Source organism: Aureobasidium namibiae (genome assembly GCF_000721765.1).
Source record: "Aureobasidium namibiae CBS 147.97 unplaced genomic scaffold scaffold_9, whole genome shotgun sequence".
NCBI lineage: Eukaryota > Fungi > Ascomycota > Dothideomycetes > Dothideales > Saccotheciaceae > Aureobasidium > Aureobasidium namibiae.
Window position 1 is genome coordinate 902,658 of NW_013581200.1, and position 15,478 is coordinate 918,135.

At 50.6% G+C, this 15,478-nt stretch overlaps 9 protein-coding genes across 9 annotated transcripts; 5 read left to right on the forward strand and 4 right to left on the reverse strand.

Annotated features, from left to right (window-relative positions):
• Positions 1–1,830, forward strand: M436DRAFT_73242 (PLP-dependent transferase; the record flags this gene model as incomplete). The annotated part of the gene is made up of 2 exons (XM_013571857.1): positions 1–12; positions 475–1,830. The coding sequence occupies 2 exons, from the start codon at positions 1–3 to the stop codon at positions 1,828–1,830; spliced, it is 1,368 nt and encodes a 455-aa protein (XP_013427311.1).
• A 514-nt stretch (positions 1,831–2,344) lies between these two features.
• On the reverse strand, positions 2,345–3,319 carry M436DRAFT_82339 (inositol oxygenase 1; the record flags this gene model as incomplete). Its single annotated transcript, XM_013571858.1, has 1 exon — positions 2,345–3,319. The coding sequence occupies one exon, from the start codon at positions 3,317–3,319 to the stop codon at positions 2,345–2,347; it is 975 nt and encodes a 324-aa protein (XP_013427312.1).
• A 940-nt stretch (positions 3,320–4,259) lies between these two features.
• M436DRAFT_73213 (Aldo/keto reductase) lies at positions 4,260–5,522 on the forward strand (the record flags this gene model as incomplete). Its single annotated transcript, XM_013571859.1, has 7 exons — positions 4,260–4,311; positions 4,369–4,538; positions 4,606–4,678; positions 4,738–4,764; positions 4,815–5,213; positions 5,282–5,436; positions 5,493–5,522. The coding sequence occupies 7 exons, from the start codon at positions 4,260–4,262 to the stop codon at positions 5,520–5,522; spliced, it is 906 nt and encodes a 301-aa protein (XP_013427313.1).
• A 219-nt stretch (positions 5,523–5,741) lies between these two features.
• M436DRAFT_82341 (uncharacterized protein) lies at positions 5,742–6,273 on the reverse strand (the record flags this gene model as incomplete). The annotated part of the gene is made up of 2 exons (XM_013571860.1): positions 5,742–6,008; positions 6,241–6,273. The coding sequence occupies 2 exons, from the start codon at positions 6,271–6,273 to the stop codon at positions 5,742–5,744; spliced, it is 300 nt and encodes a 99-aa protein (XP_013427314.1).
• Positions 6,274–6,918: 645 nt separating this feature from the next.
• Positions 6,919–8,571, reverse strand: M436DRAFT_47528 (BING4CT-domain-containing protein; the record flags this gene model as incomplete). Its single annotated transcript, XM_013571605.1, has 1 exon — positions 6,919–8,571. The coding sequence occupies one exon, from the start codon at positions 8,569–8,571 to the stop codon at positions 6,919–6,921; it is 1,653 nt and encodes a 550-aa protein (XP_013427059.1).
• A 2,052-nt stretch (positions 8,572–10,623) lies between these two features.
• Positions 10,624–10,818, forward strand: M436DRAFT_26526 (uncharacterized protein; the record flags this gene model as incomplete). Its single annotated transcript, XM_013571484.1, has 1 exon — positions 10,624–10,818. A coding segment is annotated over one exon (195 nt), but the record flags the coding sequence as incomplete, so codon positions are not given.
• On the forward strand, positions 10,813–11,274 carry M436DRAFT_19126 (uncharacterized protein; the record flags this gene model as incomplete). The annotated part of the gene is made up of 1 exon (XM_013571473.1): positions 10,813–11,274. A coding segment is annotated over one exon (462 nt), but the record flags the coding sequence as incomplete, so codon positions are not given.
• A 779-nt stretch (positions 11,275–12,053) lies between these two features.
• On the reverse strand, positions 12,054–13,345 carry M436DRAFT_82344 (GroES-like protein; the record flags this gene model as incomplete). The annotated part of the gene is made up of 3 exons (XM_013571861.1): positions 12,054–12,344; positions 12,408–13,190; positions 13,289–13,345. The coding sequence occupies 3 exons, from the start codon at positions 13,343–13,345 to the stop codon at positions 12,054–12,056; spliced, it is 1,131 nt and encodes a 376-aa protein (XP_013427315.1).
• A 319-nt stretch (positions 13,346–13,664) lies between these two features.
• M436DRAFT_73218 (NAD(P)-binding protein) lies at positions 13,665–14,559 on the forward strand (the record flags this gene model as incomplete). Its single annotated transcript, XM_013571862.1, has 3 exons — positions 13,665–13,731; positions 13,785–13,846; positions 13,903–14,559. 3 exons carry the CDS (start codon positions 13,665–13,667, stop codon positions 14,557–14,559), a joined length of 786 nt encoding a protein of 261 aa, XP_013427316.1.
• Between the last annotated feature and the right edge of the window lie 919 nt (positions 14,560–15,478).

The window sequence follows — 15,478 nt, forward strand, 5'->3', positions numbered from 1 at the left end:
ATGATTCAGAGGGTCAAGCGCGACTTCCATACTCTGGTCACAATCTCGTGCACTCATGGCATCTACTGGAGTGTCCTCGAAGATAACAACATCCTGTTCGGCACGACGTCGGGTTTTGCGACTATCACGCGTTCTGCCTCGAAAACCTTTCCACACTCTTCCTCCACTATGACAATGATCGAGATGAGCGGCCTCGAGTATGCGCTACTTTGCTATCTCCAACAACATCTCGACTTATCTGCTATGATAAGCTGAAGTTCGTTTTCCGTGTCTTGATTGACGGACGGGCAACGTTGAGTTCTCCGCGCGAAGTTTGCCGCGGGAAACTGGCAGACACCGCGGCGATGGAGAGGACCTTATCTTCAAAGGGGTCTGGTTCTGTGAGCTCTATTCTGTTATAACACTGTCCAGCTCAACAGGAGATTGCTATCTTTACCTCAGACAACTACTTCCATCCCATAAATGATTTTCAAGACAGAGCCCTCCGACGAAAGCACTTTTTGGGACAATGCTGACAAGCATCTTATGCATACTGGAGTTCCATTCTCACCAGTCATCATTACCAAAGCTCAAGGTACCAGACTCTACGACGCAGATGGTAGATCAATCTTAGACTTCACCTCCGGTCAGATGAGCTCTCTCCTCGGCCACTCCCATCCTGAGATTGTTGAAGTCGTGCGAAAGTGTGTCGGCGAGCTCGATCATCTGCTCAGTAACATGATCACACAACCTGTCGTCAATCTTGCGGTTCGCTTGGCCAGTCTTTTACCAGCACCTTTGGAAAAGTCTTTCTTCCTCAACACAGGCTCCGAGTCCACTGAAGCTGCTATCAAGATGGCCAAATGCTATACTGGAAAGTTCGAGATTGTCGCTTTCACTGCTAGTTATCACGGACTTACTTCAGGCTCTGGATCCGCCACTTACTCGGCTGGTCGCAAATTTGGTGGCCCGACAATGCCTGGCCAGCTCGCTTTCCCTGCTCCATATCCCTATCGCTCTCCCTTCAAGAAGGCCGATGGCTCGTATGACTGGGAGACCGAGTTGGAGTATGGCTGGGCAATGATCGACAGACAAAGTGTCGGCTCACTAGCTGCTTTCATCATGGAGCCCATCCTTTCCACCGGTGGACTCCTCGAGCCTCCTCTCGGGTATCTCAAGCGCATGGCAGAAGAATGCAAGAAGCGAGGCATGCTCCTTATCCTGGACGAAGCACAAACTGGCGTCGGACGTACTGGACAGATGTTTGCTTTCGAAAGAGACGGCATCGTACCCGACATTCTTGCGCTATCCAAGACGCTAGGGTGTGGTTTGCCTCTGGCCTCTGTATCCACAACAGCAGAGATTGAGAGAGGTTGCCGAGAAGCGCGCTTCTTGTGGCTCACTACTCATCTCAACGATCCTTTGACAGCGGCCGTCGGCGACAAGGTCCTGGAGATTGTAGTGCGTGATAACATCTGCCAGCGCGCTTCGGAACGTGGTGCCCAACTTCGCGCTGGTCTTGAGAAACTCCAAAAGAAGTACTGGTGTATCGGAGATGTACGTGGACGTGGATTGTTCCAAGGCATCGAGATCATCTCCGATCCTGAGACCAAGGCGCCTGGTTTAGACCTGGGCCAAGCAGTTTCTGACAAGGCCATGGCTATGGGTCTTTCGTGCAACATTGTAAATCTGCCTGGTATGGGCGGTGTCTTCAGACTGGCGCCTCCCGTGACAGTATCTGCTGACGAGATTGAAGAGGGACTGGAGATCCTCGATGCTGCCTTTGGCGAGGCTCTCAAGTCTCAAGCCAAACTTTGTGGCGGCCACGAGCAGCCTGCCCTTCCTCTGTGATCGGTTCCACGTCCATCGTGACTTCACATCTGGTCGGCTCTCATGTTGCATAGCGTTTTTAGCCAATCAAACCATCACAAATAAGAGAATACTTGTACGCAATCCGCCTTGACTTGTATCTTTAGCGGCAATTCTCAGGACTGCAGATGTGGTCGTACCACGACGCAGAACAAACAACAATCTTCAGGACAATCGTCAACCATGCTGTGCCTAGGGTATCACAGGAGTCGTGGTAACATGAATCGGGATACTGGTACTCAGAGTGACAAATCTTGTCGATAGTCTTAGCCGATGAAGAAGAGACATACTGTGACACGGCATCTGGGAAATAGAAAGAGCATGGCCGAAGTTGAGAAAAAGTCATTAATTTCGATAGAGATATGAGACAATAAAATAAAAAACGCCAACCACCGAGTCTACATCCATGTTTCTAGCTCCAAAGTGGTCATTCATTTCCGCTAAACCCCGACAAATTTTCGTGAAAAGTAGGTACTGCTATAGTCTGCAGTCTCTTCTACCATCTGATGACTCTCTTGGGGAAGAATTCATCTATCAACTCGAGATAGTACTCCTTCAAGTCCTCAACCTTGGGCACATCGTCAGACTTGGAGTAAAGATCATAAGGGTTGAATGCCTTGACGGCAGCCAACATCTTTTCATCTTTTTCGTTCATCATCCAGCGGTAAGCACCTTCCTTGTGCCAAGGGTAGAAGCTGTGGTAGCGGATCATAGCCAGAGCTTCGTCGGGAAGAGTGCTTTGATCCTTGACGACGTGATAAAGGTATTCGTCGTGGCCCCAGCTGATCATTACATTGTCGAGTCCACAGCCGGGAGTGTAGATGCCGTGCTCAGTGCTGTAGATGGGATCTTTGCTGTCCGGGTTGTTGGCAAAAGTGCCTGGGTAAATGATGCGCTCGTCGAATTTGCAGCCCACGACAAAGGTGTCGCCGACGACATCCCACTGACCCTCTGCGTCGAAGAAGAAGAGCAATTTGCCCAGATCGTGGATCAGACCTGTGAGTTGGAACCAGCGGGGTTTGCCATCGCGGCGAATGGCCTCGGCAGATTGAAGCAAATGCTCGATCTGCGACAATGAAGTATCAGGATCAGACTCATCAATCAAGGTGTTAAGTCTCTCCATAGCCTCCCAGATGCTCATCTCGGCACGAGTCTTGCTGTGGAAACGGTTACGGGCTCTCAAATTGTAAGCAACCGTTTGCTTCTCATGCTGCTCTCTGTAGAAATTCTTGACGCGGTCACAGGCGTCTTCGTAGTTGCGGAATTGCGCCTTGTCCTTTTCGGCGTCGAATTTGGAGGATTCGTAAATGTCCTTTTCTTCTTGGGTGGCGGTGCCATTCTTTACTTTCAAAGCGGCTTTGAGGACGTTGACGTTGTCGATGTCGTCGGAGGTTGCCTCAAGGGCGAGACCGTCTTTGTGGTCGTTGAAGTTCTCGGCAACATTGGGTTCCTCGAGTGCGATGGGTGCCATTGTGGCTGATGTTTATGAGATGTGTTGTTGGAGAGACGATGTGTTTGCTTGCAATGTTTCTATGTTTTGTGGGAAAGAAACAACTGTGAGAGCAAGAGTGAAGATTGATAGCGATGATAATCAGAACCAAAAGGCAGACAGGAGCGACTCTCTTATATCTACCTTTTCTCGGGGACTTGTTTCCTACCTTCGGCTTTCACTACTACTACCACCCTACCTGACCCTTTATTTTTCATGTGACTTGCCAGCAATCAAGCGCCCCACAACCGCCCGTCACATCCCCAGAGATTCCAGGGCGCGTGGAAGGTAAGACCGAATTCCGTAAGCAGACTCGCGATGGTCTGCGAGGATCACACAGGGTTGCTTCTGTCTCCCCATGGAACAACGGATGAGGCGTCTGAGGACTTGCCTGGAGTTGGATGCTGGGGCATCTGCATCGACGGATCATCTTGCCTCCTAGTGTTGAAGCTAGCAGCCCCAACGGCAAAACTATCGGAGCGAAAACAGGTCTCATGACGAAGGTGTGGGTGGCTATATGATCTCCGATTGGTCACACTTGCATGTCCCAGGAGCAGGTTCTTCCGGTACTCGTGCTCGGGCTGCGACTTTCCTCTTTCGATGCAAAATGGTGCAGGCTTCCGCAGCCGATCGGAAAAAGGTATCAGCGAAAAGCAGGAGAAGCGTCTCAGCAGTCGCCGATCCCCACGTTCTTGTCCTTCGGGCCAGTCTTCCACCGAAGTCCAATGCAGGTGCAACAACAAAGGCACGAATCAGGGAAGAAAGTGGGGGAGGGGTTGGTTCAAGCTGTCTGTGAGCTTCAAAGGCCGATGAAGGAAGATAGATACGAAACAATAACATTATTTCTCCGTCTACCATGAATCCTCAACTTGCAAACTTCATTCTCGAAAAGACTCCGGACTTTATACTGCACCCCAAGACCATGTCTGATACTGAATTCACCCTCAACACCGGCGCTAAGATCCCCGCTCTGGGTATGTGATAAATGCTGTAGCTAGACCGTCGTCCGGCGAAGACTGACAGGGATACAGGTCTGGGAACATGGCAATCTGCTCCTGGTGAGGTCAAGAATGCCGTCTCTCATGCTCTCAAGGTCGGCTACAAGCACATTGATGCTGCATACGTCTATGGCAACGAGGATGAAGTTGGTGAGGGTCTCGCCGAGGGCTTCAAGTCGGGCATCAAGCGCGAAGATGTTTTCGTAACAACCAGCAAGTCTCTCGAAAGCATCCGGAAAATTACAACGGAGCTGACAATACATTGCAGAGCTCTGGTGTACCTACCACAGCAGAGTAGAGGAGAACTTGGACCTTAGTCTAAAATCCCTGGGTCTTGATTATGGTATGCCATATCATGAACCTCCTCTAATCTACAAAACATGAGCTGACACACAGCAACAGTCGACCTGTATCTCATGCACTGGCCAGGTAATCACATCCCACTTCATCTCGTCTCTCTCACCACTAACCTCTCCAAGTCCCCATGAACCCCAAAGGCAACGACCCGAAATTCCCCAAACACCCCGACGGCAGCCGCGACCTCGACACCACCTGGTCCTACACCCAAACCTGGAAAGAAATGGAAGCCGTCCTCGCAACCGGAAAGACAAGAGCCATTGGAGTCGCAAACTTCTCTGTTCCCTTCCTCGAGGAACTGATGAAGGAAGCCAAAGTCACTCCCGCAGCCAACCAGATCGAAAACCACCCTTATCTGCCTCAACAGGAGATTGTGGATTATTGTAAAGACAAGGGAATTTTGATTACTGCGTATAGTCCTTTGGGAAGTACTGGGTCGCCGCTGTTCCAGGAAAAGGAGATTCAAGAGGTTGCGAAGAAGCATGATGTTTCGCCTGGAACAGTGTTGTTGAGTTATCATGGTAAGACACAGTTCCACCGTCCAGTGCCATCCGTATTCTTGGCAGAGCATAGCTAATGTTTCTCATAGTCGCTCGTGGAAGTTCCGTCATCCCCAAATCGGTGACGCCGTCGCGTATCGAGGAGAACATGAAGTTGATCAAGCTCGACTCTGGCGATGTGAAGGCGCTGGACAATATCGCAAAGACACATCCTCCCAACCGCTTTGTGTACCCTGCCTTTGGCGTAAGTTTTCTTACTCTTTGTCCGTATCTCTGCAGTTGCTGATTCTGTTCTTCAAGGTCAATCTCGGATTCCCTGATAAGCAATAGACTTTGCGAAGATTTTGACGGACCTGATGATGGTGAGGCAATGGATAGAGTTTAGAGCCACGGACGAGGAATAGAAGGGAACCCAAAGCCACTGAAGAAGGATATAGCCACCATAATAGCCATGGATAATCAAGCCATCTCAGTGACTGTCTCCCCCCCTTCCTTCCCTTTCAATCAGTCCGATGTCGTGTCGTATACCGCATAGTCTTTGTACCCCTCTCACTTCCCAATACCCTTACTCGCCTCCTCAAGCACGCCCCTCAACTCCTCGTTCCTCCTCACCAACAACAGTACATCCTTGACATCCACAACACTTCCACCCCTATGCTTAGCAAAAGCCTCTAGATCAGCACCAGAAGTAAGAATTTGAGACCAGACTAGCTCGGTGAGGGAAGCAATGAATTGGGGCGTTGCATTCAAGTCTGAGTCGAGGGAAATTGCATCGATGATGGTGCCGATGCTGTACCAGAGGGAGGATTTGAGACGCTGTGAGATGGAGAGTCAGAATGAGTTTGAGACGATGGTGATATGGAGATGGCGGTCTTCGATCGATTGCAAGAGCGGGAGAAAGAAAATGATCGAGAAAAGAGAAGGCAGATATGGTTGTTCAACAGTGGAAATGTGATAGGAAAGCGATCGTGAGGTGATGAATGCAGATATGCGATGGTGAGGCGAAGCGTGGTTGTAGATGCAGCTCTCCTTCCACAAACACACTTACATCGACTTTGTCATCGGCATCTGTGTCCGCCATGCTTCTACTTCGTTCTCAATTCTCTCTGTCGTTGTTTGTATGGTGTTGTCTTGTAATGCCATCAAAGTGCAAGTGATCGCGAGGCATTCTTGCCCAGAGTCGCCGACGCGTTGTGCACAGTTGTACACATTCACGGGTCAAGCTTGCACAACCTTATGCTTGACACGAGCAGGGTGGTAACGGCAGCCATGGTCTCGGACAAACATTATGATGTCGACGACGACAAGCAGATGCAGACACTGTTCTGAGTAGTGAGATGCGTCTATAGTATTGCTACGCGTGTACTGTAAGGGTCACATACCACGCAAATTAATACTGGCGCGGGCATAGAGCTTTTTTGATAAAGCTTCGTTGACTTGGAAAACGCGAGATGGGTTTGCGCTGACTGTAGGCCGAATCACAGAGGTGAACAAGAATCAAGTCAAAGACACGGGCATTCTCGAGTAATCATGCAAGTCCAGTAAAATGTCTGGAAAGTATGGATGGTAGCAGGTACTTTGATGATTCGATCTTCTTGCAATGTCTTGCAGCTATCAACTAAAACGCCATGATATCTTGCACTTTTCCCCTTTCGCCGCCCGAAACTCCAATATACGCCATGAATGCTAACTGCAACACCACACCAATGCTTTGCACATCTCACACTCAAGCCTTTCTGGCGAATCTTGCAAGCGCAGGACCCAACTCCACCTCGCCTTGACGAGCCTTGTTATTCCTCTTGGCCTGCTCCTTCCTGAGCTCTTGGATCCTGACCTTTCTCTCATCGATAATATTCTTAGAGCCTTGCTTACGCAGATACTTGCGAAGACTGCTGTTCTTGCCTCTGCCCCTGTTCTTGATCTTGGCAAGCGGATCTTCGGGTTTTCTATCCAAGTCTCTTTCTTGTTCACGCTGAGCGTGCGATGCACGATCCAATTGGCCGATGAATTCGGGGTCCAGTGAGATCATCTCCGGCTTCAGCTTGTTGAGCAGACTCTTGACTTCGCGTTCTTGTCTCTGCTTGGGGTTTTCGTAGAGGAGCACCTCGAGAGAATCTGGGTTGGCTTCTCCGGCACCGGGCACGATCACAGAGGAGAAACCTTTGTTGTGTGAGATGCCGAGGATATCTTCGTAAGGGCACCAGCGCACGCGTTCGATGCGGTCGCCCTCACCTCCCCAGGCCATGTAGGGCGATTGGACTTTTTGCTGGTCGGCTGCATTTTTCTTGAACAGGTCGCGCCAGATTGTTGTTTGAGTACCCCAGCCGACAGCTGTGAGATTTGTGTCTGAGATGGCGACTGAGGAGCCGGGAGAGCGCAGGAAATAGTTGTTGACTTCCTTGAACATGCGCACATCCCAGACTGACATTTTGGAGTCTTGGCCGGTGGAGACCATGTATCGACCTTCTCTGTCGCAGGCTAATGAGCGCACGGGACCTCTGTGTGCGAGAACTTTGACGAGGGGCTTTTGATCGTTGGGAGACCACATGCTGACTGTGCCGTTCTGGTGTCCGACATGTAGGATGGCGTTGTGAGGGTTTTGACCAAATGCAGTCGGGGCACCTTGCTTTGTGGGAATCTGAGCGACGAGTTTACCAGTGCTGGTGTCTTGGTACTTCAACCAGCCAGCATTTCCAATGGTGGTGAGAAGGAAATGGAAGGGCAGGAACTCCATGTGCGTGACGTCGATGTGATCTTGCAGCGTCTGAATCTCGACACCCTGGTGATCGTAGACGTAGACGTACTTCTTCTGGGCGACGGCGAAGAACTGGTTGTTGTGTAGCCACTTTGCGTCGCGCACTGTTTCGCCTAGTTGCAGCTCGCAGCCCAGCTTTCCCTTTCTCCAGTCCATAGTGGCAACATGACCTTTGCGACCAGAAAGCAGCATGTGCACACCGTTACGTGTGTAGTCGACATTGTAAGGGCCCATGCCATCCAGCCTCAACTCGAAGCCCTTCTTTGCCGTCTCGATGCCGACCTCAGATTGGATCTCATCCTGCCTGACTTTGTAGGTCCTTTCCAACTCGCCCTCGGTCTCCAGAAACCCAGAAGTGTTCTCGAGCAGAATCTCGGCATCTTTTGCCTTGATGGCGGCGTCTTTGTACTTGTTCTCCAGCGCTCTCAGATTGCCGCGCAGCTTTCTATCTTGCACACCGCGAGTCGAAATCTTGTCGCCTCTGCCATATTGCTTCTGTGCTACGAGAGCGCGTCTCTTGATCTCTGTGGCATCTGGGTCGATGGGTGCTGTCGGGCCTCGTGCTTTCGTGGGTGCTGTGGTCGGTCGTTCGGCGAGGACGGTACGGTTTGCTGAGGTGGCCATGTTTGATCGCAGGTACGTGTTTATTCTCTTCTCTGCTCTTATACAGACATTCCGGCAGGCGCGATGGCAAGTGCTTGATTGACAGGATTGGGAACTTTTTTGGTCGCGCTTTCCCAGAATTTCTTGCCGCAAAGAGGAAAATACCTTGGCGGTGCTAAAGTCCGCCATTATCCCCGCCACCAGCTTCTCCCTCCTTCGCACTCTATGGAGACCTCCATCGTCTGGCCTCGAACACTGCATCTATCTCTCTGATGTCTGTCGACCGTGCCTTCGTATTTCGAAAGTCGGTATGATCCTGTACTTTCGCGGACCTCGATCATCTCAACTTCCAGGTTCAGAGAGGACTTGCTTGCGACAATTCTCCTCCTTGGCACCATGTCGAGCTGCTGTTTTCATTCGGTACTCGCAACGACCATTGTCAATTCGACGAGCTTCATGCTGACCTGAAGACCTGTCGGCAATCTCGAGTGTCTCTGATATGGCTCCTAGTTGGCTCACATTAGCGTGTAGACTTGATTGACTATGCATGTCGCACAATCTCGTGAATACACTCGACGGAGATGCCAGGTTAGACTAGCACTTGTCCCTCGTATCTTCAATATGGGAGGTGACCGATGAGCGTGTCACTTGCAGTGCGACTCCACTCCAATTTTTCATGATTGCTCGCATATTACGCACGTAGCAAACTTAGGCCCGTTATCAAACAACAGCTCTTCACGCCGCAGTCTCCTGGGTGCAATTGCTTGCATTCTATGAAGGCTTTCACTGACACTGCTCTTCCTTGTGATCACTCCAAGGAGGATCGTCAACCAGGACCACTCACGCGGATTGCTTTGTCTTGCCTTACATTGCGACCTCAATCTCGAACGATACCCCTTGAGACGCTTTCGTTCGATACGATGCTGACCCCGCCTTCGACAGCATCTTGTGCTCCCCTATCAGGCCACGTCCCTCAACAAGACCAGTACCACGTTACATAACAGGAGCACATTTTACGAGGATCTTCATGCCAGACGACTCTCATCACGTAGGTGGACGAACATAGGCCCGCAAAAGGTGGAGGCCATTAGCGTGCTAAGAATAGAGATGGACCCCCAGGTTTCACCTACAAGATGCCAAGCTCTTGCAAAAGTCAATTTCTGGATAATTCGGATGTTCGCAAAAAAAGACTGCTTCGGAAGAAGTTATCGTCAGTCATACTGACTCTAATCCTCTTGCCACTGCAATACAGCGAATATAGCAGCTGGTATGTCTCATTCATCTGCTTCCGGCTTGCAAGAACCGATGGCTGGCCATATTCTGAACAGCGTCGCAGATTCAGGACCATCTCTCCGGCAGGCTCAATAAGCTCAGGCGGGCCCCATCGAACGGCCTTGTCTCCTTGGCCGACATCATTTAAACTCTTGACCGATGCCGAACCGGCTCTGCAAAGACCTGTGACGGTTTGCACATCATCTATCTTGCCACATGACTTTCTATTTTCATCCTCTGATGTTAGAACAACCTTCGTATCTAATGTAGATCTCTATGTGATTGTAAGTGCAGAGGTATGTGACATTCGTGTCGTCACATAAGATGAGCACGCTCTCGATAGATATATAAGTGTCTTGCTCGACCTCGCTATAATCTGTATCATCACAACATCTTTCATCAATACCATCTTCATCACAACACTCTTCTCAACTTTACCAAATACACAATACAACAACAATCAATATGAAGTCTTCAGTCATCATCTCCTCCCTGGCCCTGGCTCTTCCTGCCTTCGCTGCCCCTGCTGCAACCACATCAGCAAAGCCCATTGCTACTCCTCAGAACCAATGCCAGGTCGACTACAACAACTGCCTCGCCATCGGTACTCCTGAGGTCATGTGCTCCTGCGACATGACCGCCTGCCTGGGCGAAGACGCTGCTCGCCTCCGTGAGTGGTGTGCCAGCAAGACCTCTACCCTCACCAGCGGTACTGCCACTGCCACCGCTGCTCCTTCAGCCACCGCTACCGACTGCGTTGCCAAGGACAATGCCTGCCGTGCCTCCGACCCCGTCACCGGCCTTTCCGCCAACCAGGCTCAATGCTCTGCCGACAACGCTGCCTGCAAGGGTGCTTGCGAGGAGTCTTACAACACATGCAGAACCACCCGTGGACCCGACGGCCTCTCAGCCAACATGGCCCAGTGTGCTTCTGAGTACGCCGGCTGCCTCGGCGAGAACCCTTTCGACAAGCGCTCAGCCCCTGCCTCTGCCTTTGGCGGTGTCGCCATCCATTCCGGCTCTGAGATCCAATACGCCTCTGTCAACGCCGCCGAATCCAAGTTCTGGCTGCTCAAGGACTCTGCCACTTACTGCCCTGATGTGTCCGGCCTTGTCTGCTCCAACACTACCTCTACTCAGTTCCTCGGTGGCGACAACACTCTTTCCCTCGATACTGTCGTTCCTGGCGGCCAGCAGGTTTTTGTTGCCGTTGATGGATCCTTGAGCTTCACCGCTCCTCACTCTGCTTACACTGGTCCTGATGCCACCAGCACTGGTTTCAGTGTCGCTCAGGAGGGTCAACACATTCAGTTCCAGGGTCAGGATTGGTTGGCTTGCCCTATCGATGGTCACTACGCCATCTACGCTGCTGCCATCGCCAAGGACGCTTCTGCTTGCACTGGATTCGCTTTCAGAGTCGCCGACAGCTCTGCTCCTGCTGCTTGGGAGTACTCTTAGATTGATCGAGTCTCTTTGCATCATCTCCAATGGGAAGGGGAATTTAGCATATGATCATTGATTGATCTGGCCTTCCTTCCACCTGCATTTGCATTTGCATCATAAGCGGTTTTTTTGCTTTACACACATTCGCTATATACCACACCCGCATTTTTGTTTCCCTCTTTTTGCATCAAGCATCAATCTTGTACATGTATAGATCAGGACTTCATCACAAGCAAGATCGCATTCTTTCCAAGACCTCGAAAACTCCGCTCCCAATGGTGCTCGTGACCAAGCCTAGTACCTACAAAACTGACCCTTTTGCAGTATTGATAGGAGTCTCTTGAGATTTCCGAAGACACGTTCGTTGCAATATGCCACAACGTACATTTTTGTTTGTTTACGATCGATCCGGACTTTTGATATATTCTAGAAATCGCATTTTTTTCCAACATCCCTTGCATCTTTTGAACCTTGCCTTTCCTGTTTTTGTAGCCGAGTAATGAATGGCCTGTTTGAATCACATCTCCATTTCGCCAGAGTCAGATTTCGCGTTGCTCTTCCCGCGTTCATTGAGCAATTTTTTCATTCAGAGTATATTATTCATGTTCAGACTTTTTTTATAGAAGCCAAAAAAAAAAAAACCGCGTTCTTTTTCATTTCCAAATTGTTCTTTGACCAAATCATCATTTACAACCTCGCTTTCTCATCAACAGCAGTCTCGATGATGACCTTCTCTCCAGAGCAAGAAATCAGCTAAACCCTTCTTTGCAATAGAGAAAGCAGAAAACTCAATTCTGAATAACAACCTTCAACACCAGCTTCCCCTCTTCATCTTTGGTCTTTCCCGCCATCCCAAACGCCTTGTCCGCGCTGTCGAGTCCTTTGAACGTGTGCGTGACAAGTTTACTCAAATCGGGACATGAAGGAGAGGAAGCAAGAGAAATGCCTTCAGGGTATGTGTTTGCGTAGCGGAAGACTCCGACGAGGTCGACTTCGCGGAGAGCGGCCGAGGAGATGGCGAGGGTTTGGATGGGGACGCCCATGCCGATCAGGAGGACGCGGCCGCCGGGTTTGGTGGACTGTGGGTTGCATGTTAGGAGTGGAGTGAAGAGGAAAGGAAGGGAAAGAGACAAAAGACTTACGTAAATGGCAGCCTGCACACAAGTAGGCACACCGGTACACTCAAACACGACATCCACCTCTCCAATCTTTGCACCACTGTCATCCGCAACAGCAGCAATGCCATCGGCCGTCTCCCTCGCAATAGCAAGGTTTTCCTCTATATCTTTTCCTCTCTTCATCGGTACCAAATAACCCTTGTGTGCAAACCCGTTCTTGACTGCAAAGTCCACTCTTCCGGCATCGATGTCAGCAATGATGACTGTTTTGGCTCCCTTTGCCTTTGCAACCGCCGCAGCTAAGAGTCCCACTGCACCTGCTCCTAGCACCAAAGCAGTTTGGCCTTCTTGCATGTTGCTGCGGCGATAAGCGTGAATAGCCACACCCAGCGGCTCCAGCAACGCACCCAACTCAAAACTCATAGAATCAGGCAACTTATGACACCACTTAGCAGGATGATTGATCCTCTCTTGCAATGTGCCCTGGAAATGGGGGAAACTTTTTGCAGAAGACCTAAACTTCATGTCCTTGCAGATATTGTAGCGGCCTTGATCGCAGCGGTGGCAGGAATCGCAGGGGACGCCGACTTCGAGGGCGACGCGGTCGCCGATGGAGAAGTTGGAGATGGAGGAGCCGAGGGCGGTGACGATGCCGGAGGATTCGTGGCCGAGGGTTAAAGGCTCGCGGACGAGGATGTCGCCGTTGCGGTTGTGGGTGTAGTAGTGCAGGTCGCTGCCGCAGAGGCCGGTGCTGTGGATTGCCACTTGGATTTCGTTGGCTGAGGGGGCAGGCAGGTCGCGGGATTCCTAGATGCAATCAGCATCTTGTAGTATCACATGTAGTCGCATGTTTGGTGCATTGAATCAAGTGATATTGACGGGTGTGGAGATGATGAGAGACTCACAATGCGGAGGTCTTTTGCGCCGTGCAAAACACTGGCTTGGACTTGTGTCGACGACATGATTGGAATGTATGAGGTGAACGAGAAGAACAAAAGGCTTTCAGATAGTAGAGACAAGAAACAAGAAAGAGAGAAGATCGACTAGATAATAATCATCCAAAGTCATCGGCTGAAGGAAGCGTCGGCATTTGAACTTCCCCCACTCCAACCCACAAATCTCCATCTTGTCGGCAATTGAAGAGGGGGAAAACGCGAGGGTGACGACGACCCTTGATTCTTCCGTCGGTTATTGATTTCGATATACATACTTGGTCCATTCCATTGTTCCTGTACATCTTCTCTTTACCCTCTGTAGACATTGAACACCACATACGACATCATGGCTTCTGTACAGCAGCTCTTCTCCCTCCAAGGCCAGACCGCTCTGGTCACTGGCGGCACCCGTGGTATGTCCATCTCAAAGAGCCACCCTGCAGTCAAGCACTAACACCACAACCAGGAATCGGTCAAGCAATGGCCATCGCCCTCGCTGAAGCCGGCGCAGACATCCTCCTAGTCCAGGTACCTTTGCCTCTACCTCTCTCTCCCTCCCACCCCTCTAACCTCTTGCCCTCTAGCGCGACGAGTCCAACCAATCCACCCTCCAACAAATCCGATCCCTCGGCCGCAAAGCCCAAATTTACACCGCCGACCTCGCCTCCCGCGACTCCGTCTCCTCGCTCGTCAAAAAAGTAATCTCCGACGGCTACCAAATCCACATTCTCCTAAACTGCGGCGGCATCCAACGCCGCCATCCCGCCCACCAGTTCCCCGACAACGACTGGGATGAAGTGTTGAATGTAAACCTGAATTCAGTGTTTACTCTCTGCAGAGATGTGGGCGCTCACATGCTGTCTCGCGAGGCAGATGTCCATGGTCGCAGAGGTGCGATTATCAACATCGCTTCCCTCCTCTCCTTCCAAGGCGGGTTTACAGTGCCCGCTTATGCTGCTTCCAAGGGTGGCGTAGCTCAACTCACAAAAGCGCTGAGTAATGAGTGGGCATCAAAGGGTATCAATGTCAATGGCATTGCACCGGGTTACATTGCGACGGAGATGAATGATGCGCTGATGAAGGACAAGACGCGCAGTGAACAGATTATGGCCAGGATACCTGCTGGACGATGGGGTGCTCCTGAGGACTTTAAAGGTCCGGTGGTGTTTCTGGCATCCAGGGCTAGTGGATATGTGAGTGGTGAGATTTTGACGGTGGATGGCAGTTGGATGGCTAGGTAGAGGATGAATTCTTTGTTTAATTGCATGTTTCATTCTTGTCTAGTGTTGATATCTTGGTCAATGTCGTTCGTGCTGGGTTTATTCAGACGGATCTCCATAATAAATGCTTCCACTAAACACCTCGCAACATTGTCACGCATCGAATTTGTTTGTCGGCAACCCAAAAGTCGCTCAGAAAAAAGCCGAGAAGTGGTTTCCGTGAACAATGACGAATGTCACACTGCCCCGCGTCGGCATCTGAACATGACTTCCTTCCCAGAGCCTTCAGTTACCGACATATCTGTATTTCACATCAAGGAGGCCGTGAGCCACTCGCGTGACCATCTGAGTTGACCGTGCTGCTTTTCATGAGAGTCTGGACCACGGCAACAGTATCGAGTTTGATCAAATGAGTCACGTACTCGAGCGGACTTCTTTATAGAGAGGAATGAAGGTGAGTATACAGAGATGGTGGTATCAAGAATATGGCTAATTTCACAAATGACAGAACATCCGTATCTTCCCGCTCGAAAGGCTGTATGAAAGAACGTTATGCCTTCTGTGCCATCATCAATGATGGTCATCCAAGAGAATGAAAGATCGCAAATTGCTAGACATGATAAAATGTCATTCCGCAGCGTCTTGACCGTCTCCCTGCCCTTCCTGTCCTTTCTGTCCTTTCTGTCCTTTCTGTCCTTCCTGTTCTTGCTGGCCTTCCTGCGCTTGCTGCCCTCCCCGTCCTGTCAAAAATACATTCTGTGTGCTGAAAACCTCAATGTACGGATGCGGGAGGTCTAACCAACCGCCATGCCACAACAGGAATCTCTCCATAGAAAGCTTCCACCGACACTTCAATTTCTTCTCGCGATATTTGTTCTTGAACCAGCACTTTACAGCCTTGGTCATCCTCTCCTGCCATGGCTTATGGCTGGGTACAGCC